Here is a 21,053-nt window from a genome sequence, read left to right as displayed (position 1 = left end):
CCAACACTTCTATGGGGAGGAGGAGGCCAATGTTGGCATATTGCGAATCGGAGCTGTACTGCAGATGGCGCGGATAAAATGGCGAAGCATCCGCGACACGAGAAGGAAGCCTTAAACTACTAATAACATTAAAAATAACATTTGAACTTTCCGTTTAATTTTATTTCCTTGTGCACCAGCAGATTCGTCTTTTAAAATCGTCAACAAAACAAACCCAGCTGCTTGACAGTAAGACCATGCAACATGCACTGCGAGTGATCTTTTAATATTTTGGACACACTACAAAGAATACGATTTATCGACTAGCGAAACTCTTAGCCGACCTGAGTACTAGGCAACAACTATATCCTATAGATCCATTGAGGAAGTCAATGACGTCAATCATTTTTTATTAATCGATAAGGACTATCGGGGAGGAATAAACCGTCTCGCTTTGGTACGAGACATTGTGTTCGTGTTCAACAACGAACAACGTGATCACTGATCACAAGAACTTAAGCGTCATTATTATTATAATGTACGTTCAGAAGAAGAATACCAATACTAGCCTTTCCCTAAGATATCCTTTTGCACCCGTTCGCAAACTTGTTGTGGGATATTCTTAAGGTATAGGTGTTAAAACTATTGGATAAGGCTCGAGTTTCCCCGAGTGGTTTCTGTTACGTTGTAATGATGACTCTGTGGGAAGTGGCTATAATAAACAGAAGTTCATTCGATGAGCAATAGCGCGATGATTTTATGAAATATCGATAAAAGTTCGGTGATGCCAATTACTTAAGCGCTCATATTTAAATTACGTAGATTTCAAACGTATTTAATTTTTGTCATAAAATACAAACTTTAAGTCTACAACGTTGGCTTACATTAAAATTGTATGGTAATGATCTAATTTTAGAGGATTATGCATAAAACAATAAACTGTATTTTGCTGGCTTGTCAAGAATCGGTTTTATGCCAACTCCGGACATCGGAGGTCGGGGCTTTTTGGGTAATAATTTAATCGACAGCAAAGCAACCCTGTTTATCTGCCAGCGTTGCCAGACACCACCAAAGCTCGGGTTTTAGCCGGCTGAAAAAAGAGTGGGCGGGGAAAAGATTGCGCGAGCGTTTGTCAATGGGTGGCGGTAGAGGAGAGTTCACTGATAAGATAAGAGCAAGAACGATTCCTGGCCAACCGCTAGGGGCGTAGATAAGCTGCTCGCCTTTAATTGGGGAATATGGGGGACAAGATGGCGATTAATGTTCGATCCGATTTCTTTTTTCCGCTCACGTGCAAAGCAAACAGCTGCTTACGCGCCACGCCCCCTCTCCCATCCTTCATACAATTTTCTAACTCTGCTTTCATGCCCTCTGCCCCCCCCTCACCAGTCATCGTGCTCAGCACTCGTCTTGACCATTTCACGCAAGCTTTTTTGGACGAGCTTTCGACGTTGTTGGCCTTAATTTTGCCTCATTTGTTTCAGTTTGTTCGCGAATTCAGACCCTTGCAGTCGTTCTCTCTCCCTCTCGCGCGTGCTCACGCTCTCTCCCGCGCAGCAGCAACAAAAAACCAAAATCCCTTGAAAGAACAACCTAGACAAAAAAAATTCAAAATAATATTATAGTACTTGTGTGTCTTTTGTGAGGTGAGAATATGCACTTAAAGAAAAAGGTTGAAAAGTCGCAGGCTTCTGTGAAATGTTTGTCAAACACCCAAGTTTTCGATAAAATTGTTTGGCGATTGTACTAAATTTTGGAGAAACAAATTAACAAAATTTCCTTAATTGTTATCCTGTTTTGTTTGTATGGTTGGTTTCTAGTTATGTATCTTAGCTCGTTTTTTTGAAGTGGCAGATGAAAAGTGCAAAATTTAAATTAAGAAAAATAGCAGAAACCGCAAAGCAGGGAAAAGTAGGAAAAAAAGGCAGGGAAAGCGAAGAGAAATTTGCAGTGTACAATGTACATACATACGTGTGTGTAACTGGTACTGGTATCATTAAAGGATCTCTACGAAGAGAGGGAGAGAAAAGTAAGCTGTGTTATATAATAGGTACGATTCGCCGCATAGCAACAAAAAAGAAACAGTAAAAAACAATTCTGATGAATTCGCAATTTAAGTTTGCTAGCTCTGCTTCTCCCTCTAACCAAGGCGGTGAGAGTGGTTAAGGGATTCAGATTGACCATAATGAAGTGTAATGAAATCTGTGCAATGAAACCCGCCAAGTTTTTTTCGATTTGATTGCAGCTTCTCGTCTGGCGATTATTTAGCGGGCTGCTAATTAATAAATAAAACGAGAAAAGGGGGCTAGTAAGAGGAAAATGGGAGGAAAAGTGGGGGAGAATCAAGGAGAGCCGTAATTTACACCAATTAGTGTGTGCTCGCGGCGCATTTCAATTAAATCCAAACAAATGCCTAATAAAAAGCAAAGGGGCTCGCATGCCTGTGACGTCACATGGTCACAGAACCTCAGTTATGTACATTTACAGTTACATAAACGAGAGCGAGGCGGCGAAAAGGATTTTCCTCGTATCCTTCGTTTCGCTTCGTTGAATTCGCCGAATTCGGTTCTCAATTCGCCCCTTTTTCTGGCGTCTTCGTCGCATTTCGTTTCGTGCTTTTGCGGCGTGTACACCGCTCAAAGCGTAATAGAGTAAATAATAAACGCAAAGTAAGAAAAAAGTGAAAAATACACATAAAAGCGAAAGATACATAGATCTCGGGCAAGAAATTCAATTTTTTTAATTGAACATTTTGAGGTGTACTCACGTACGTGTGTTTGTGTTGTGCGCTGTTTTTTCGGCTTCTTTTTCCCGTTCTTCCGCTCTCTCCCTCTACGCCCCATGCCTTTGCAGTTGTTGTATAACATTCAGAGCGAGCGAGAGAGATAGAGAGCGACCCAGAGCGAAAAGCTCTCCCCAAATCAGTCAAAATCAGCTGTGAGCAGAGGCGCTGGCAGGGGCAGCAAACAATTATTTTTGTTTTGTTCTATAAAAATATGTGTTAAATATGTGTTGGAAAGAGGCCCATCGGAGAAATTTTGTGATGGATAATGTTAAATTATCATATCAAGAATGTAAAAATAAATGATGTACAAACATTTACTTCCTTTTTTAAGCAAAAAAAAATTTTTTTTAAAATGATTTTTAAAGTAACTGTTAGCAAATTACTTTAATTGTTTATAAGTTTTCATAAAGATTCAAATGAATCTTGTCTAATTTCAGTGAAAGGAAGGTCATTCTGAAGTAACTGTACAGTTAAAAGTGAAAAATGTGTACGCTCTACAATTTCTTTTTTATATTAAAAACCCTATTAAACCCTTTTTCCCCCTTTAACAAAATCTAGAACACGCCACTGACCTTCCTCAGATTTAAAGTGATTCGTTGAGATTATAGTGATATTAGCTCTGAATTTTCCTTTCTTTACAGCAACAGCAGAGATCGGAGTAAGTTTTAATTTTTGTCTCAGAATCTGGAGAGCAGATAGCCCAAAGAAGCCGCAGAATCCCTTGTAATGGCTCTACTTCGTTCGCTGAGCTCCCAACGAACAGCCCTTAGTTTGGTCTACGGCCGTAATAGCAGCAAGTCGAGCAACTCGGTGGTCGTTGCCGCCTGCCGGAGTTACCATCACCGCGGCAATAGGAGCTCTTCAACCTGCGGGGAAGCAGCATCGGAGTCCACAAGCGGGGTCAATGGGGCGCGCTACCTGCACTCCGGAAACCGGCCGTTGCAGGCCTCGACTCTGGTCCAACCGGACCTGGTGGCTGGCGAGGCGGTGAAGCGGACCGCGAAGCAGAGCTCGTCCCAGGAGCAGAACCCCTCGCCCGCTGGGTCGCCGCAGAGGGATCCCCTGGACGTAACCTTCAACGATCCGATTGCCGCCTTTAAGAGCAAGACAACCGGCGAGCTGATGCGCGCCTATTTGGTCTACATGATCTGTTCCAGCGAGAAACTGGTTGAGCACAACATGACGGTGAGTTGGCCGGTGTCCCCCGAGTTCCTCCTTCTGCCGAGTCCTGCGTCCTTTGACCCACTTATTGGTCCAATCTGTCGCCTAGCTGAGCTTTCTCTCTGGTTCCGTTTGCTGAAAAATCAAGGGGATATCGTCAAGGGGTCTGCGGATACTTCAACCCTTGCTTAATAATTAGGAAATATTTCTAAATAAATAGTGATTTCCGAACTGATAAAGGGAAATACATACGTATGCGAATATTATGTTCCAGCCTCAAAAACTACCTCATTTTCCACACCTGATAAATTAATTAAAAATAATTTTGTGCTCTTAAGCTCTGAAGGAAATTTGGCTTTTCCTTTTTTCATTTCAAAGACGCGAACAATTTTCTTCTACTCACGACTCAATGCAGTAGGCAAGTGTAATTTTGATGGTTCCTGTAGGCTTAGAAACCTCCACCTGCTGCTCCCATTCACTGTATTTTGATTTTCCTGGCTACCCGAACTTGTGTCAGGTGCTGGCTCCCTTCCTTCTAATTTTCGGCATTCCTTTCGCTTTTCAATTCACTTGACCGCCTTAGAGCTTTCCCTTCCCCACTCGTTTTGATGAATTCATGGCTAATTGCTTGTTGCACCTGATGCCACTTTTTGGCAGGGTCTGCAGTCGCATAGAAAAATTGAATGAGTGCCTGATTGACGGCAGGAAGGAAAAACTTTGCCATGCAAATTACAAAGGGGTGTGTTGGCGATGCGGTGGTGACCTTGCCTCGTTCGTTCTTTGCTCTTACCTCGTGCGTATTTGCTCAGCGACACTTATGGATTTTATAGACTGAATAATATAGACTATAATATAGTCAGGCCCCCGCATGAGCTCTAATACAAATCGTTGGGAAAATCCTCTTGTGCTTCCCCTGCTTTTGCTTGCGTGTGTCTATACAATTGGGTTGGCATTTTTTATCGCATAGCGATCGATTGATTGCTTATCGATTATTTAAAGTGCATGCATCGTAAGGAACTAAATTTATGTATCCTTTTTCTGCTCGATGCAATTAGCATTATAAGAACATCGGGACAACTCCCTGGGATTGAAAATATCACATAGCATCATTCAGCCATCGACTGCACTCGTCTCACCCTTTCGATTTTATACGCCTACAAAACACGCAGAAATAAACCCTTGGGATAAAAATGTGCTGTCGGACCAAAAAACAAGTTTATTTTACGAAAAATGCTTACTCGGAAACTTAAACTAAAATCTCTTTGAGTTAAAGTGAGTATTGTATTCAAAGGAATCGTTTTATGCTCTTGATTAGAACTACGTTCGTAAAAAGGGCTGTAAGGACTAGAGAGTAGAGATGTGACATCCACTTTCCTAAGACTCTTGTATAATGCAAATTTATTATCACAATGTGTAACTGTCTAGTTTCCACATTTTTGCAGTTTTTGTTAAAGTGTATATGGATGGGATATGCATTTTTTTTAAATCAAAACCCATTAAAATGACAAAATGTATTCCTAGCGTGCAATTTGTAAAACAGTTTGTCTTTTTTTTAGAGTGTACTAATTTTTTCTCTATTTCTATGTACTATATCACCTCGATTGCTTTTGGCGACCGAGCGGTGTGGGTCTCGTGATGTGTGAGAATATGTATTGATGGGTAAAAAGCGGGGCGAAAGTAGGAGGGACACTGACAGGTGACCGGGGGTGGTGTTAGCTGTGGGTTGTTTTCTTTTTCTTGGGGCCAGAGCTCAACGGCAAACACCTGTCCTCTTTTCAAATTGTTTGCCAAAGAATAAAACAACCAAAAAACGTACAAAAAACGAGAATAGAATACGAAGAAAGAATTTTTTTATGTAACCAGTTTTGGTTGATTGTATTTATATTGTCGGCTGAGTGTTATATTCGCCAAGAGTTGTACTCAATTAATTACTTCAGTGCTGTCAACCAAACCGGTTCTTCCCAGACGGAGAATGACTCCTGGCTGCTCTCTTCTCTTGATGGATCCCGCATCAAGCGGATCACACACGTGCCCAGGAAACATTTATCAAAGGCCAATGATCTTCTTTTTCAGTTTTTCCGCTTTTTCATTGTACTTAGTGAACTCCAAGTTTCTGTGTTGCTAAGTGAGATTCTTGTGACAGTTCATAGCCTGGTGTTTTTCTACCTACTTAAAATACATTATGTTGCATTGATTTAGATTTTCTGAAAATTTAAACATGGCAGCAGGTTTCGGAGTTAACACAAAGTAAAGTTGTCCATTAATTCTCTGATTTTTCCTAAAGCAGATATATGTATAATATAATCCTTCAATTTTTACAAAATTTTATTCGTAATTCTGAAATCTTTAAAATGCTATACCCGAAGTTAGAAAGGAATATGTGTTCCACTAGTTCAAGAATGTATAAACATTATAGGGCCGGAAATGTCACCCTCTGTGCGTTGCGAAAGTTTGAGCGAAATAGTAATACCCGATAAAAATAGAATTATTAAAATATAATTATAAAAATAAAATTATATTTTTTTAATATCGGGTATTACGATTTGTATTTGAAATGTAAGTAGTTGAATTACAAAATTTTTGGATTTTGTACATACTTACCTCTTATTTAATAGGTTGGGGCGGATTTAGCCATTAAATTGTTGTTATTACATAAAATTTGAATACAAATTTACTATTGTGCCCATCCGTTAAGTTTAAACACATTATTATTGAAGTATACATAATATAAATCTATACATACAAGTTAACAAGTTTAAAACTTATCAGCATGAAGTGCAAATGCTTTTTTCATTATAAACTAAGGATTTTATGCGAATCAAATTGAAATCATTATTCTTATCGTTTAGTTTTGTGAAATATGGAAAATTTAAAAAAATAAATAAACAGGAGCGGTCTCTTTTTGCTTGCCATTCTGTTTTGATGGATGGACCCGACACGGATCGTCTTTCTTTGACTGCTCAGCTCAATTTGGAAATCGAATGTTTATATGCTTGTTGAGTTGGCACTCCTTTAAATAAATAACATACAGCCTTTTAATAACAATACACATTGCCGCCTCCGCAGTTTTTGTCGCATTTTTCCTTGCTTTCCCCCCACTTTATTGTTGGACTTTGGCTAAGATTTTGTTGGCCTTGACTTGGTTCACGTTTTTTATTTCGCCTTTTGGCCAAATTCCAAATGATTTATGTGCGAACCAGTCGCTGAAAAATGAAACGAACCAGAGAAGAGCGGAAATCAGGAGAGATCTCAGCTAGCAGCGATTGTATAGTTTCTTTTTATCTTCCAAGAACTCATTGTCCTTGTTAAACCGCAATTTTATTATCTCAAAAAGAAAATTAAAACTGTAATAAATTCAATTTTTGCTACCGCACACAACATAACAAAATACTGAAAAAACGATAACCGAAAAACTTACTAAATATACCGCATAAACCGATCAAAACAAACGAAAATTCGCAGCTTATGAAATGGTCAAAGAACGTATTGGGTCAACGGTTATTTACAGCATTGATGAAGGCGACCTTCTATGGCCACTTTGTCGCCGGCGAGGATCAGATCAAGATCATACCCACATTGGAAAGGTAATTGCCAACCACGACACTCCCACTCACTTATCGCCCTTTTCTTTTTCTTTCTTTTTTTCCGTTTCTATATTGCTTTCTGCCGCCCCTATGGTTTTGTGTTTACTTCATGTTTTAATTTTGCCCGCGAATCGGGCTGCGAAACGGTTATGCGAAACCCGCTTAAATGCCCACACTTGTATTGTAATGGAATCTTTAAAAAACAAATAAAACATACTCCCGATAACCATCGAAAAACACCGATCACGCCGATAAACAGCTGCTGAAACTAGCACGCAACCTGCTCGGCCAGAAGCTATTCGTCCTGCTGATGAAGTCCAGCTTTTACGGACACTTTGTGGCAGGCGAGAATCGGCACACGATCGTGCCCGCCCTAGAGAGGTTAAACTCCTCCCCTTCTGCACACCATGCATCCTAATATCCCGCATTTGTGTATATTAGGGTGGGTCCCTTTGGGGCTCTTCAAATCGTAGGGGGGGAACATATTCTACGGACTATTCCAAGCAACATTGCTAAAGAAACTACATACATATATGCCTAAAACCACGCTTGACCCGCCACATATGGAAGTTGAGTTTGGAATTTTTGTGGGGGAACACAATATTGGGAAAAATCTAGGCCATATTGTCAAATAAACTATATGCTATTAGGGATATTGTTCTTTTTTTTTTTTGCAATATGGCTTAGTATTGCTCATAGATTGTACTTCACCCAAACGATTTATAACGTTTTTGCGTCCATACCAATGTATCAAATTCAAGGTTAATGAGAAATTGTTATAAAATACTGCGGAGGGTCAACGTGGTTTTGAAGATACAATTTCTTTAGCAATATTGCTAGAATTGTCCCTAGATTATGTTCCCCCTCCCCTACGATTTATCACTTTCTTGCGTCCATACAAATCGACCCAATCTAATGTACAAGGTCTTAGTAAAAAAAAATAACACTTTAAGCTCCATTTATTGGCCAACGAAAATATACATTTAATATTAAATCTTTATCCGAGAAAATAATACAAAAAACCCCATTTTTGATAAATTTAGAAATGTATGAATCATATAAAGTGCTATTACTTTGACCATATCTGTATATGCATATACCGCAATTAATATATACGCACACATGTAACTACTAATGATGTAAATTTCCGTCGAATCAGTAAAAAAAAATCTTAAAGCCAATCCAAAGTTAATCTGCATGAAAGACCTACTCGAATTATTGAATGAACCCCAACCTGAATTCGCTCCCTTTCTAACAAGAATTTATAAATTTCTTAAAGTTATGCACATTAATTTTTCTCCTCGAAACACTAACCAATTCATAATAAATTATTTTATTTTGACCATTTGTCTTTAAGAAGATTTCCGATAGCTTAAGCTGATAAGTTTCAACAATTTCAGACTAAGATCGTTCGGTGTTAAGCCGATTCTCGACTATTCAGTTGAGGAGGATATCAGCCAGGAGGAGGCCGAGAAACGAGAAGTTGAGTAAGTTTTTCCTTTTTTTTTTTTAAATAAATATTCTACCATAAATGCTTAGGGCTTATGCTCAATATTTTTTCATTATTTATTTTGTGTTCTTATCGTGAAATAAAACTAGTAAATTGCTAATGTCGTATTTGATAAAATTTATGATACTGGTAGAAGGAAACGTTTTTTGAGTAGTTAATAGATATCGACATACCGAACATATTTAAAATATAATGACATTAGTGGCAGCACAAGTTTAAAAAATTGTCACAAGATGTCGCCTTTTCCAGATTTCGCCTTTATTTTGAAATTTATTTGAAATTCTGATAGTCGGAGCACTCGAGTCGAGTTTTCTATCGAGTTGGCTACCTAACAGATTACTATAAAAAAACGTTTACACCGCGTTAACACCATTATTTAAGTCTAATAACGCATGATTCTGCGCGATCAGCTCAAAAATGGCTTGAAAATACAAGACACCACGATCCATTAAAACAAAAAAGGATATATGAGCGGCTTTTTCTAAAACATACATGTGTTCTTTACGTAGAATATCAAATACCCGTAACTTAGCTAAAGGGAGTGTGAGGGAGATGTACAAGTTGTGGGCGTTGGAATGGGCGGGGAAAACTTTTTTAGGTCAATCGATAGGTTTTGGCGAAACCAGTTTTAGTTTTTTTTTTGCCAGCATCATTACTGTTGGCGCCACAGTTTCGGGCAGCTTGTGGGCGTTAAGGCACATCACAAATAATAAGAAATGAATCAAAAGCTAAGCAATCAAAATATGTAATCTCAACCCTCAGCTCCTATAGTTACTGAGTTCACAGCGTTCACACAGACAGACGAACATGAAAAACAAATATACTTTATAGGGTCGGAAACGCTTTCTTCTACCTGTTAGTACTTTTTTCCGAATTCTCGAACACATTATACTCTTACTTTACGAGTAACGGGTATAACTATAACGGAAGCTCACTTTTCAAGACAACGATTTAATACTGCTGATTTTGTACATTAAAATTTGACTAAAATAAGATGAATAATAAATATTAAACATTTAACAACAAAATATAGGCAAATATATTTAGAAAAACTCCCATGGTAGCTATAGGGTAAAGTCGACCGATCGTCCAAATTTGTCGTTCTGACCAGAGTATAGAAAAAATAATTAGATTTGTAAAGTTTTATGCTTCTAGTCCTTAAGCTTCTCAAAAAATGGACAATGTATTAGGTAAATACGCCTCGAACGTTATCAAAGTTATCTTAATCGGAAAACCCAATTAAATGTTTTGGATTATCAAAGATTTTAGGGCTATTTTAAGTTTAGACATAAATGTGTGTTTGTTTGTTCGGTTTATTTTATGTTTTAGGATCCTGATTTCTTGTGTCGTATAAAGCAGCATAAGCTATACCACTTTTGTTCTACCACTTTTTGAAAAACAAGATAAATTGGCGGGAAATAGCTAGAAAAACCTATATTTTTCACGAACTCATCATATTCTAAGATATTTTCATTCTGCAAGTTTTTCATTAGTTTTGAATGGTCTACTTTTTACAGGTTTAGGTTTAATTCTCTTACTCTTATTAATCGAACTGTCTATTTTCCTTTTAGGTCTTCCGTTTCCAGTGCAGGCGACAAAAAAGAGGAGGGCAGCATGCCGCAGTATCATGTGGACAAGTCCTTCGCTGACCGCCGCTACAAAGTGAGCAGTGCTCGAACCTACTTCTACCTAAACGAGGCCACCTGCGAGCGGAACATGGAGATCTTCATTAAGTGTCTGGAGGCCGTTTCGGGTATGTTCTTGGCCAGGTTGTCCCTGGCCGATTTGGAATAGCCGACTCCTCACTCCTTATGCGGAGTTGTCGTTCGGCATGCAAGTTCCTTGAGTTTCACCTCACGATCCTTAATTTCCCTCTGTACAGCAATCCACCTTTAGATCGTGTGCAGCATAAGCCACCATTGCTAACAGTTAAGCATGCAGTTTAATTTTTTGTTTGATTTCCTATGGACAAAATGAAGAACACGATGTATCAATGCCTAGACCAAGAAAATATTTGAATATTAAACTTTGCTTAACAAGTTAAACCTAAAACTCCTTACAAGTTAAGTTAAGGATTTTTCTATCAGATAGATTTTTCCCAATTACAAGCAGTTGCCCCAATCTGTGATGTGAGAAGCACGAAGAGTTCAATGCTTTTGGGGTCTTAAGCTGTTTCCTGCTGGGCCTACTCCCATTCGCTATTTTTCACTTTTTAAATCTATGTAGTTGATGCAACTTTTAATTGATAATTAATAAATTCTTTCTTTTGCCCCGCAAATATCCTGAAAATGGTACCAACCTATCGTTTATCGAATACCCCACATTAATCGAAAATCCCCAAACCAAAATAATCGTTGCAAAATCCAAAAATGAAAAGATGATGATCGAAAGGCGCCCCGGGCAGTGGCCACGGGTAAGCCGAGAAATTAAAAACACTCTCCCCAAAAATACCGACAAGTAACTTAACTAAACAACAAATATTCAAAACAGCCAAAATATTAAACCATTGATGGCCAAATCCGTAGATCGACAGAGCAAAGTAAACTAGTTTAACTTTTTGACGATTTCGTGTGTACTTAGTTGTAGCTGGTTGTCGTAATGTATCTGGCTAACCGTAGCCGTTGTTATAGCCATATCTGTACCTCTATCTGTGTTCGTTTCCCGTATCCGTATCATTTGAAGTTTGTAAAGTGTCGTCGTAGTTAGAGATACATGTTGTACACCTATAGAATCCGCTTTTCGATCTTTACCTCTGCCACCGCATCGCATTCACCGATTGCTCTGCTCTTTTTCCAAACGCTTTTTATTTCAAACAACCAATTCCGATTGATCGGAATATCGACCTGCAGGCGCCACCTTCGGAACCGGCATCACCGCCATTAAACTCACAGCCTTGGGCCGTCCACAATTGCTGGTAAGTTCCCACAATGTAATCTTCTTAAGACCCAGATAAAAGGAAAACTTAATTTATACGGCGATACGGGGGTCAATGTTAATAAATCGAACACAATTAATTGGTTTAAATCAGCGATCGCGACGGAATATAATGACATTTTGTCTTTCATTTTTGTTACTAATTTGCACGGGGCAACTTATCGATGTGTGTGACGAGTGCTGTTCTACGCTGTACGTGTGCCGGCAGAGGCTAAGCAAAGCTACACCTAATGGGACGCGAAAGCTACTTATTGCTGGTCCCCGTTTACACTACAGTCAAGTTATGGAGTTAAAATCAATATTATAATGATATAATTTTACTATTACTCAAAATGAATTCAAGTATATTTCGACCTTTTACGTTTTTTTCCGCCATCTTTCCACTTAAAGACATTATAAAAGATTAACACATCGACGAAATTCATCCTAAAGAGATTGAGAGTCAAACTGCCGCGCCCACACAGCAATTTTTGTACAGTGTACATTTTATATTTACTTTTTTGCAAATCAATCGGGGTGGTCAAAATCGGACTCTTAGTAAATATGGTAATACTGTTAGATAAGCAATAGTTATATGGTGTCGGGGCACTCGAATATATAATACAAGAGTGGGTCGATTTGGACGCCCTTTTATCCAGGAAACCACCATATCTATGGATAATAATCGTATTGTTGCTAAAGAAACTGAGTTTAAAGTCACGTTTGACTCTTTGCATTTGCAAAAGAGAGAATACGGAGTCTAATAAATGCTTTCCTTGGGACGCAGCAATTGCTTTGCTCTGAATTCACTTAGAGTTTATATTGATGTTCGTAAAAATCCCGCGCCATTTTAGAGCTATGTGATTTTTCCTAGTAAAGAAGAAATTAAAATTTAATGTAAAAGTAATAAGATATACCAATCTCTCCTCCTTCTTTCCAGCTACAACTGTCCGAGGTTATTATGCGCACACGCAAGTACATGGAGGACATGGTGGGCGGACAGGGCAATGTGCTGACCCACCATAAGACCATCAAGGATCTCGAGAAGTATTACGCCACGCTGGGCGACAATAAGGATGTGAAGGAGTTCTTGAACAATGTGACGTCCGATAAGGAGGGGTGAGTCCACGAGTACCTGTAAGCCTCCTCCCGATCCTAATCCGTATGTTGCCACATTTAGAATTTTGCATCTGTTCCCGTGGTCGGGAATCGTAGACGAGGACTCGCAGCTAAGCGACACGTTCCGTGTTCCCGATCCCCAAACCGGCCAGATGCGTCGACTGATCTCACAAATACCGCCCAAAGAGGAGGAGATGTTCAGGAACATGATCCGTCGCCTCAACACGATTGTAAAGGTGAGATGAGCCCCCAATTACAAAATAATGTATCTAATATATATAATCGTTCTTTAAACACCAGGCTGCTGCCGATCTGGATGTGCGCATCATGGTAGATGCGGAGCAGACCTACTTCCAGCCGGCCATTTCACGCATCACCCTGGAAATGATGCGCAAGTACAACAAAGACAAGGCCATTGTCTTCAACACGTATCAGTGTTACCTGCGCGAAACATTCCGTGAGGTAAACACCGATCTGGAGCAGGCCAAGCGTCAGAACTTCTACTTTGGTGCCAAGCTGGTGCGCGGTGCCTATATGGACCAGGAGCGGGACCGTGCCAAGTCTCTGGGATATCCGGATCCGGTGAATCCCACGTTCGAGGCAACCACGGACATGTATCACAAGACTTTATCCGAGTGCTTGCGACGCATTAAGGTGAACTAATGGTATTCTTGGTCATCAGTTACTGTTTATTTAAACCGTGAATCTCTTAATAATCACAGCTGATGAAGGACTGTGATGACGATGCCAGGAAGATTGGCATTATGGTGGCCTCGCACAACGAAGACACCGTGCGCTTTGCCATCCAGCAGATGAAGGAAATCGGCATTTCGCCGGAGGATAAGGTGATCTGCTTCGGTCAGCTTCTGGGCATGTGCGACTACATCACCTTCCCACTGGGTGCGTTTTTATACATTAACCCCAAGTTGCCTTCAATTAATAATTAATCATTGTTATATAACCAACTACAGGCCAGGCGGGCTACTCCGCGTACAAGTATATCCCGTATGGTCCTGTGGAGGAGGTGCTGCCCTACTTGTCGCGCCGTGCCCAGGAGAACAAGGGTGTGCTTAAGAAGATCAAGAAGGAGAAGCGACTGCTGCTCTCCGAAATTCGGCGCCGTTTACTGCGTGGCCAGCTGTTCTATAAGCCCAAGGGCAACTATGTGCCCATCTAAGCTGGACTGGATGGATGAAATCACTTACTCACCCAAACACACACACCCCCGAGGTGGCAGACCTGTTGGCATTTATATCCGGCTGAGATATAGCCAGGACTTCTATCGCTTCGGGCATATTTTAATGTTTTTTTTTTGTCGTTCTTACTACTCTTACGAAATTTGCGTATATCTACAGTATATATGAAGACTTGTGTGTACACCAAGGAGCGAGGAAGTTCTAACTTACTGTGACCTCTTGCAAATACGCAGGATATTCTTCATCCACAAAAAACTTCAATTAGAGACGGTAGCACTGAGCAGTGGTCATTTTTGATGAAAATATGTATATTTTTACGTCTTGTTGCAACAATAATTTAAACGAGTTCTGTATGTGTGTTACAAAGAAAACAAAAAAATGTAAAAACCAAACTAAAAAACGAAAAAAAAATGTGAGGAAAGGGAACGAATGTGGAAGTTCCACATGGAGGATATTAAAAAGGGGATTGAATTAAAGCGACATTTTTTAGCATCGTAAAAAATAAAGCATAAAACGATATGGTATATACATATTATATACAATATAATGAGAGCAAAACGTTTATAGAGATATGTACCGATCTACATAGACATTTTTATGTGTATGGCTGCATTTTAGTCTAGATTCATTAACTTTGTGTTTGTGCCTCTTCCTCATTATCAGTATCAGTAGATATCCATTCTTAATTTGCGATGTGATTTCATACTTTGGTTACCCTAAGTTACTACCATAAACTATATATTTATATAGATCAATAGCAAGGAAGAGTCCAGGGCATTTGTTCCTCAAGTTTGTGGCCATCCCATCCGAAATAGTCAAATAATACTGTCCATAGGAACCAGGGAACCGCGCATACCTATACCTAAACCTAGCAAGTTTTATTACGATTATGCTAAATTAACTTAAATGTATACGTTTAATTTAGCACTTAAAGAAGCGATATTATAAAAGTCATTACTACCGATAGTCGATGGATGAGAAACCGCAACCGCAACCGGCTTCTATCCCCCTGATTTTTCCGTTTTCATATCCGTTTCCCATTTCGATTGCTCAGACAACTATATAGACAGACGACAGACTTGGCCATATACTAAGGCGCGCAGATCGAACCGAATATTTTTTTATTACTATCCTCATTATTATTATTATTGTATTGCATAAACGCTATAAATAAATGAATAAATAATTGTATGAATGTTAACTATTTCAATGACAATAATAAAATGTTAAAAACGAATACCCCGAGTCGCTTAAACTTAATTGACTGCAGCCGCACATATCTGCTGAAATTACCCGAATCTCCGCTAATGGTGATCTATTGTTCCCGGGATGTTAGGTATGACGAGCTCAACTGGTCTCCAGCTGCTGGGCAATCATTGCTGCGATTTGCAACGATCTACCGGTAATTTGGGTAATGTGCCCCGTAAATTCGTATTCTGTCGCTTTTCAGTTAGAGAAAGTGGGCATGATTTAGTGCCTTCTCCGTCTGGCTGGTTTATTAGCTGCTCAACGACAACACAAACAACACGGTTTTAGGATTTCTGATGTGTAAAAGTAGGTAAATGCCGTTAAGTTCCTTTGTTTTTAAGTTAGCTGCAAACTTTGGGTGTTTTCACTTTAAATGTCATTTACACTTTTACAAAATTAAAATGTGGCCGGCAGACAGACTTTACAGCTATAGTTATTTGTGGGTGCTAGCGTGGGCGTGGCTCTTCGCTAAAACAAGCTTACGCTGCGTGAAATCCCTTAGAATCTGTATGCTTAATCCCAATTTTCTTGCTTTTGTAGTTTTATTTTTACATCCTATACCAACTTTTATATTTAATTGTACCATTTGTATGCATATGCTCGAACTTCTTTTCATAAACTCAAGAGGTGAAAATATATTTGTCAAAAATTGCTGAGCGCTCAATTCGGGTGAAATGCTTACGTACAACTTTAAATATTCCGCTCGAATTCTGTGCCAGACTATCTCTGTTGATCCACATGGCAATTTTGGTTTTAATATAATTGTAGAAAGAAGTTGGTTGGATCAGAAAAAATTGAGGTTAGTGTAAACAATAATTGTTGGAATATAAGCGCTAGGGAGACTGTTTTGAGCCCAATGCAGACGTTTGTTTTTTGTTGCTACAAATTCAATGTTTAACAAGCTAAACTTTAGGTTACCCCTAAAAGAAAGCGGCCTAAATTTGCTGAAATACACTTCAGGCCTTCGCAGTTATTATTTGCTTATATTCATCCTTTTGCTTCTAGGCGTTTTTTTTAACCGAAAATTAAAACGTTATATAAAATGTTCAAATCTTGTATAAAGCTATTTTTATGTTTTTCTTAAATCATACAAACGAATTCATTTTTTGCTTACGGACTAAAGCGACTATGGATAACGATCCCCCCAGAGGTATTTGCTTCCTTATAACGCCTTCTTTTTCCGCCGGGGGGCGGGACGACTTTTGCGGAAGTCCACCTGGCTAACCATCAGCGGATCATTGCTCTGTCGCTCGAAAGCAGCCTTTGCGGCAGACTGACGTGGCTGTTTGACCTCTGAAGCTCCGGCAGGTGATGCAGTAGAACCAACTACTCGCTTCAGAGCCTTTGGCACTATGTACTCGGGCATGTCGGACAGGTGACTCTGGACCTTGATGGCGCGCAATGGCTTGTCGTGCCGCAGTGCTTGCAGATCACGCTTGTTCTCTTCAAAGAATCCCTTTAGCTTCTCGCAGTTCAGGATCTCAGTTTTTATCTCCCGTATGCGAGTATCGTGGACTGCGACTCGCGTCGCGGCTCGCCAGCAATCCTGGGCACGATAACGGAAGGATTCTACCTCTTCCATCTTGAACTGGTAGTTCCTAAAGGGATTGGTTAGCAATATGACCTTGTTATGTCAATATAATTCCCACTTACTTGATGATCTGCTCGCCCTCCAGGGCTGCGAAGCTGTCGCACAGTTTTTTCTCTACGGCGTCGTTGACCTTGGCCTCTTTCATGCTCACAAAGGATAGGACGGAGCCCTTGTTGTTCCCTCTGGCCGTCCTGCCAGCCCGATGGATGTAAGACGTTACATCCCTGGGAAAGTCAAAGTTAATCACGTTGTTCACGCACTGAAAATCAATACCGCGAGAGGCACTCGATTCTATGTCGCCAGTGCGCGAGGATTTGCGGCTGGCCGAGGACTTTCCCCCAGGCTGCTCCAGATGATGTTCGTCGGAGGCTATAATGATGTCGTAGGTGCCCTTGTTAAACTGACCGATTGTGTGGATGCGAATGTTGGCCGGCAGCTCAGAGTTCAAAACGCAGGCACGGATGCCGAATTGCTCTAGAAACAGGCGAATTCTGAAAAAGTTAATTGGGGAATAATAAGAGTCTAATATATAAGTGTCGTTTCGGCAGTTAAGGTTAACTGGATGTGCCATCAGCGAGAAGATTAGTTTCTGGTCATGCGTGCGCCAACTGTTGCCAGCTGCCCACTCCCGGTATTTTTGGGATTATCTTCATTGGCTCTAGAGGATTTCTAAAATTAATTTCATAGTTTACTCACTTGTAGCAGCGATCGATGCTGTTCACGAAGATAATGGTCTTCCCTCGTATGAGCCTTAGCTTAAGCAAAGCATACAAAATAGCCGGCTTGTCGTTCTCCTCAGCAAGGATGCGCTGGTGCGTCAACTGATCCTGAGGCACCAGTTCTGGCTCCTCGAGCTTAAGCGTCACCGGGTTGTTCAGGCACAGACCCTTCATCCGCACTACATCGTCGGTGAGAGTGGCGGAGACCAAGATAGCCTGGTAGATCGGGGGCAGGTGCTTGATCAATCGCTTAAAATCTTTCTCATAGCCGAAGGCAAACACCAGATCCGCCTCGTCCACCACAAGGGTCTCCACATGCTTCAGATCCACCACTCCTCCGGCCTCAGCGTGAGCTAGCAACTTGGCCGGTGTGGCCACCACTATGTCGGGTCTTTCGGCCAAGGCGTGCCGCTGGGTCACTGCGTCGCTGGAACTGCCAGCAATGTCCGCCACGCGAACGACTTTGCCGCAGGACTCGACCAGCCGCTCGATCACCGTCCGCGACTGGCGGCAAAGCTCCTTAGTGGGCGCCAGGACCACGGCGCTCACGCACTGCTCACTGGCGTTTAGTTTGGAGTTAAGGATCTTCTGGATCAATGGCAGCGCATATGTGGCCGTCTTTCCGGATCCGGTGCGAGCACGCACCACCACATCCTTACCTTCCAGAAGCAGCGGAATCGCCGTGGACTGGATGAGCGTGGGCTGCTGCCAACCCAGCTGGGCCACCGCCTGAAAAGTAATGGGAGCACAGGGTCTTCAGTACTAGAGCTATCGGCTGGGATTGAAGGAACTCACCTTTAGGATGCGTTGGTCCAGCTCCAGTTCATGGAACTGCGCCACTTTCTGGGCTTTCTGGCTCATGGCGGTCGGTGATCAGGAATCCCTGGTAAAATGCGCAGCACACGTTTTCAGCCACAACAACAAAAAGAGGGAGAGATGAGATTTATTGGTCTATCGACTACCTATCGATAGTTCCAGAAAATGAAAATTTCAAATCTACAGATATAAGTCCGTTCAGTCAGAGGGTACTTCTGCGACAGCTACAAAATTCTCCAAAAGCGACGTAAATGCTACTTTCCAACACTGCCAATGACAGTGGTATAAATTTCTAGAAAATATTCTCGGACAGAAAAACGAAATAGAAGATGGTTTAATTAATTATTCAAAGCATCAACAAATTTGATTCTAAAAACCTAATTTGATTTTGCAAATTTCTATTACAACATTGTCTAGCATGGAAACACGGAAAAGGAATGAGAGTTCGATTTATAACATGCCGTCATTTATAAGTAAGAAAAAAGTTATTCTATATGCCTGCGGAAAAAAGGTCGCTGAATTAAAGTTTGCTTTTTAGAGTTTTTCTCCTTCGGATTTAGCTGCATTTGCAACAGCGATGGCCTATGTGAACAGCCTGCAAAACTAATTTGCTGTTGCAACTTTAAGCGGCCGTGAGCAGGGATATAAGGGTAAAAATAGGCATGATTTACAACACTCAGTAACTATCGGTTAATTTGCAGATACTGATAGCCCGATCCCGATAGCTAAAGACATGACATTTCCTCCTCCTGATTTCGATGGCCAGCAGCCAGTGCAGTTTTTGCAGTTTAGCTATTACTTAGGCGCTGTACGAAGAAAACTGACAGTAAGGTGGTGAAGGAACTTCTCCGCCAGTTTCTGGACAAGGAGCAATGGGAAAGCTGGTCCCAGGAGTGACGGCTCGTGAATATTTCGCCTATGCCATTCACAACTTCGATGAACAAATCCATGAAGCCGGTCTGATGCAGTGTCCCACGGAGCAGACACCTAAGGCGGAATTTCGCGATTGTCATCCCTTGTTCTTGCGGTACTACAATGTTCCCGAAGGGATTGCTAAATCCCTCCGCCGGGCGGACTAGAAAAACTCGGATGTTAACTCAGGATGATACCCACTGCTAACTACCACAAGATCAGTAGCAACCTGCTGGCCACCACCTAAATACTGAAACAAAAAAGCACGATGTGCGGCGTTTCGTCCTCACCAGTCGCAGACCACAATTCAAGTCAACAACTTCAAGGACCACTCAGACGATGTGGCTGAAAAACAAAAAGTAGTCCAGAACTATATCATCCAGAACTATATATATCGTTAATCCCTATAAATCGAAAAGATACCTGCATCCATCAAGGGGCAAATCCCTGTAAATGGAGCAACAAGGGACAAAGAAGTTGTTAAAATTATCACAGACGACGACGTGAAGGGGAAAAGGAGGAGGACGCAAGAAGCTAAAATCAGTAGAATATACCTATAATCAGATACTCCGTACCTGTTAATTTCAGGATTATAACAATTATCTTGGTTTCCACTGCCAAAAAGCCGGAAATGTTATGAGTGGTATTATCCATATTATATCATAAACCGATGTGGTTTAGCTGTAACATTTGGTTTAGAGTTGCCCCAACGACCCATTTGAGTTCAATAGACAACCCTTAAAAATGCACACGCAATGTTTACCACAGCGAATAGGTAATTCTCAGTAGTGTTTGAAATTTGCCATTTGCCAATTTGATTTAATTAAGGTCTGAATTCAGATAACGATGACGGGACTCAAGGTGTTTCTGAAGGAAGGATTTAAAGTGGCGGCGGTAATGGGTCTGGGCGATACGATAGCCCAGTTGGCCATCGAAAAGAAGCCGCTTGACGACTGGGATGCCGCGCGAACCCTTAGATTCGGTGCCCTTGGTATGGTGTTCGTGGGGCCGGTTCTGCGGCGATGGTACCTATTTCTGGAGTCGAGAGTTCCCAAAACCCTCACTCCGATGCGCCGAGGGGCCGTCAAGATGCTGGCCGACCAAGCCCTCTTCGTGCCCCCCTTCGCGTTGGCCATGTCTTTCCTGGTGCCGCTTGTCAACGGCGAGCCCGTCGTACGGATCCGGCAGCGCATCCTCGACAGCTACCCCACCATCCTGGTCCGGAACTACATGCTCTGGCCAGCCGCCCAGATGATCAACTTTAGCTTTGTGCCGTTGGGCTACCAGGTGATCTACGTGCAGTGCATCGCTCTCGTCTGGAACTGCTACCTCTCCCTGGTGCTGAACAGCTAGGGCGGTCCGTATACATGTGCGGATGTGCGGCCCGTCGAATAAATTAGCTCTACACGTGATTTTGGTTGTTTAAGTTACTGCTACATATGGGGTATTCAGCTCTTGAAATGTTAGGCGCTGTTCACACTACGGTGAATTTATTGAGATATGGAGTTCACTTCGATTTT

General features: G+C 41.2%; 3 protein-coding genes and 1 non-coding gene across 11 annotated transcripts; 2 read left to right on the top strand and 2 right to left on the bottom strand.

Annotated features, from left to right (window-relative positions):
* Positions 1-1,461: 1,461 nt before the first annotated feature.
* Positions 1,462-15,438, top strand: LOC119557958 (proline dehydrogenase 1, mitochondrial). Of its 6 annotated transcripts, none has more exons than XM_037870997.1 (12): positions 1,462-1,625; positions 3,406-3,949; positions 7,769-7,890; positions 8,910-8,996; positions 10,591-10,772; positions 11,397-11,432; positions 11,869-11,933; positions 12,873-13,051; positions 13,113-13,287; positions 13,352-13,705; positions 13,774-13,951; positions 14,023-15,438. In XM_037870997.1, exons 2-12 carry the CDS (start codon positions 3,491-3,493, stop codon positions 14,226-14,228), a joined length of 2,043 nt encoding a protein of 680 aa, XP_037726925.1. In that variant the 5' UTR covers positions 1,462-1,625; positions 3,406-3,490; the 3' UTR covers positions 14,229-15,438. The 6 variants fall into 6 exon arrangements, with proteins under 6 accessions (XP_037726925.1, XP_037726921.1, XP_037726927.1 ...); XM_037870993.1 differs by lacking the exon at positions 7,769-7,890 and adding an exon at positions 7,388-7,509 and having other exon boundaries at positions 1,463-1,625; XM_037870995.1 differs by lacking the exons at positions 1,462-1,625; positions 7,769-7,890 and adding exons at positions 1,985-2,008; positions 7,388-7,509 and having other exon boundaries at positions 14,023-14,228.
* Positions 15,439-16,533: 1,095 nt separating this feature from the next.
* LOC119557959 (probable ATP-dependent RNA helicase DDX56) lies at positions 16,534-18,750 on the bottom strand. Of its 2 annotated transcripts, none has more exons than XM_037871000.1 (4): positions 18,601-18,750; positions 17,783-18,534; positions 17,149-17,577; positions 16,534-17,093 (listed from the first exon to the last, which is right to left on the bottom strand). In XM_037871000.1, the coding sequence occupies exons 1-4, from the start codon at positions 18,664-18,666 to the stop codon at positions 16,658-16,660; spliced, it is 1,683 nt and encodes a 560-aa protein (XP_037726928.1). In that variant the 5' UTR covers positions 18,667-18,750; the 3' UTR covers positions 16,534-16,657. The 2 variants fall into 2 exon arrangements, with proteins under 2 accessions (XP_037726928.1, XP_037726929.1); XM_037871001.1 differs by lacking the exon at positions 16,534-17,093 and having other exon boundaries at positions 17,171-17,310; positions 17,360-17,577.
* On the bottom strand, positions 17,652-17,744 carry LOC119558430. Its single transcript, XR_005220199.1, has one exon. It is a non-coding gene; the product is annotated as a small nucleolar RNA Z30a (small nucleolar RNA).
* A 575-nt stretch (positions 18,751-19,325) lies between the features above and the next one.
* LOC119557960 (mpv17-like protein) lies at positions 19,326-20,939 on the top strand. Of its 2 annotated transcripts, none has more exons than XM_037871003.1 (2): positions 19,326-20,308; positions 20,362-20,939. In XM_037871003.1, exon 2 carries the CDS (start codon positions 20,380-20,382, stop codon positions 20,884-20,886), a length of 507 nt encoding a protein of 168 aa, XP_037726931.1. In that variant the 5' UTR covers positions 19,326-20,308; positions 20,362-20,379; the 3' UTR covers positions 20,887-20,939. The 2 variants fall into 2 exon arrangements, with proteins under 2 accessions (XP_037726931.1, XP_037726930.1); XM_037871002.1 differs by having other exon boundaries at positions 19,330-20,308; positions 20,374-20,939.
* The last annotated feature ends 114 nt before the right edge of the window (positions 20,940-21,053 follow it).

The sequence above is a fragment of the Drosophila subpulchrella genome, chromosome X, assembly GCF_014743375.2.
Source record: "Drosophila subpulchrella strain 33 F10 #4 breed RU33 chromosome X, RU_Dsub_v1.1 Primary Assembly, whole genome shotgun sequence".
NCBI lineage: Eukaryota > Metazoa > Arthropoda > Insecta > Diptera > Drosophilidae > Drosophila > Drosophila subpulchrella.
Note: the sequence above shows the minus strand (reverse complement) of the source record. Positions and strands in the feature narration are given on the sequence as shown.

Excerpts from the sequence above, each read along its gene's own strand:
- LOC119557958 (XM_037870997.1), top strand. The coding sequence starts at position 3,491 with ATGGCTCTACTTCGTTCGCTGAGCTCCCAACGAACAGCCCTTAGTTTG. Across the intron at positions 8,997-10,590 it reads GCCGAGAAACGAGAAGTTGA|GTCTTCCGTTTCCAGTGCAG; the intron begins GTAAGTTTTTCC and ends TTTTCCTTTTAG. Across the intron at positions 13,288-13,351 it reads GCCTCAACACGATTGTAAAG|GCTGCTGCCGATCTGGATGT; the intron begins GTGAGATGAGCC and ends TTTAAACACCAG.
- LOC119557959 (XM_037871000.1), bottom strand. The coding sequence starts at position 18,666 with ATGAGCCAGAAAGCCCAGAAAGTGGCGCAGTTCCATGAACTGGAGCTG. Across the intron at positions 18,535-18,600 it reads TGGACCAACGCATCCTAAAG|GCGGTGGCCCAGCTGGGTTG; the intron begins GTGAGTTCCTTC and ends ATTACTTTTCAG. Across the intron at positions 17,578-17,782 it reads AGCATCGATCGCTGCTACAA|AATTCGCCTGTTTCTAGAGC; the intron begins GTGAGTAAACTA and ends TAACTTTTTCAG.
- LOC119557960 (XM_037871003.1), top strand. The coding sequence starts at position 20,380 with ATGACGGGACTCAAGGTGTTTCTGAAGGAAGGATTTAAAGTGGCGGCG.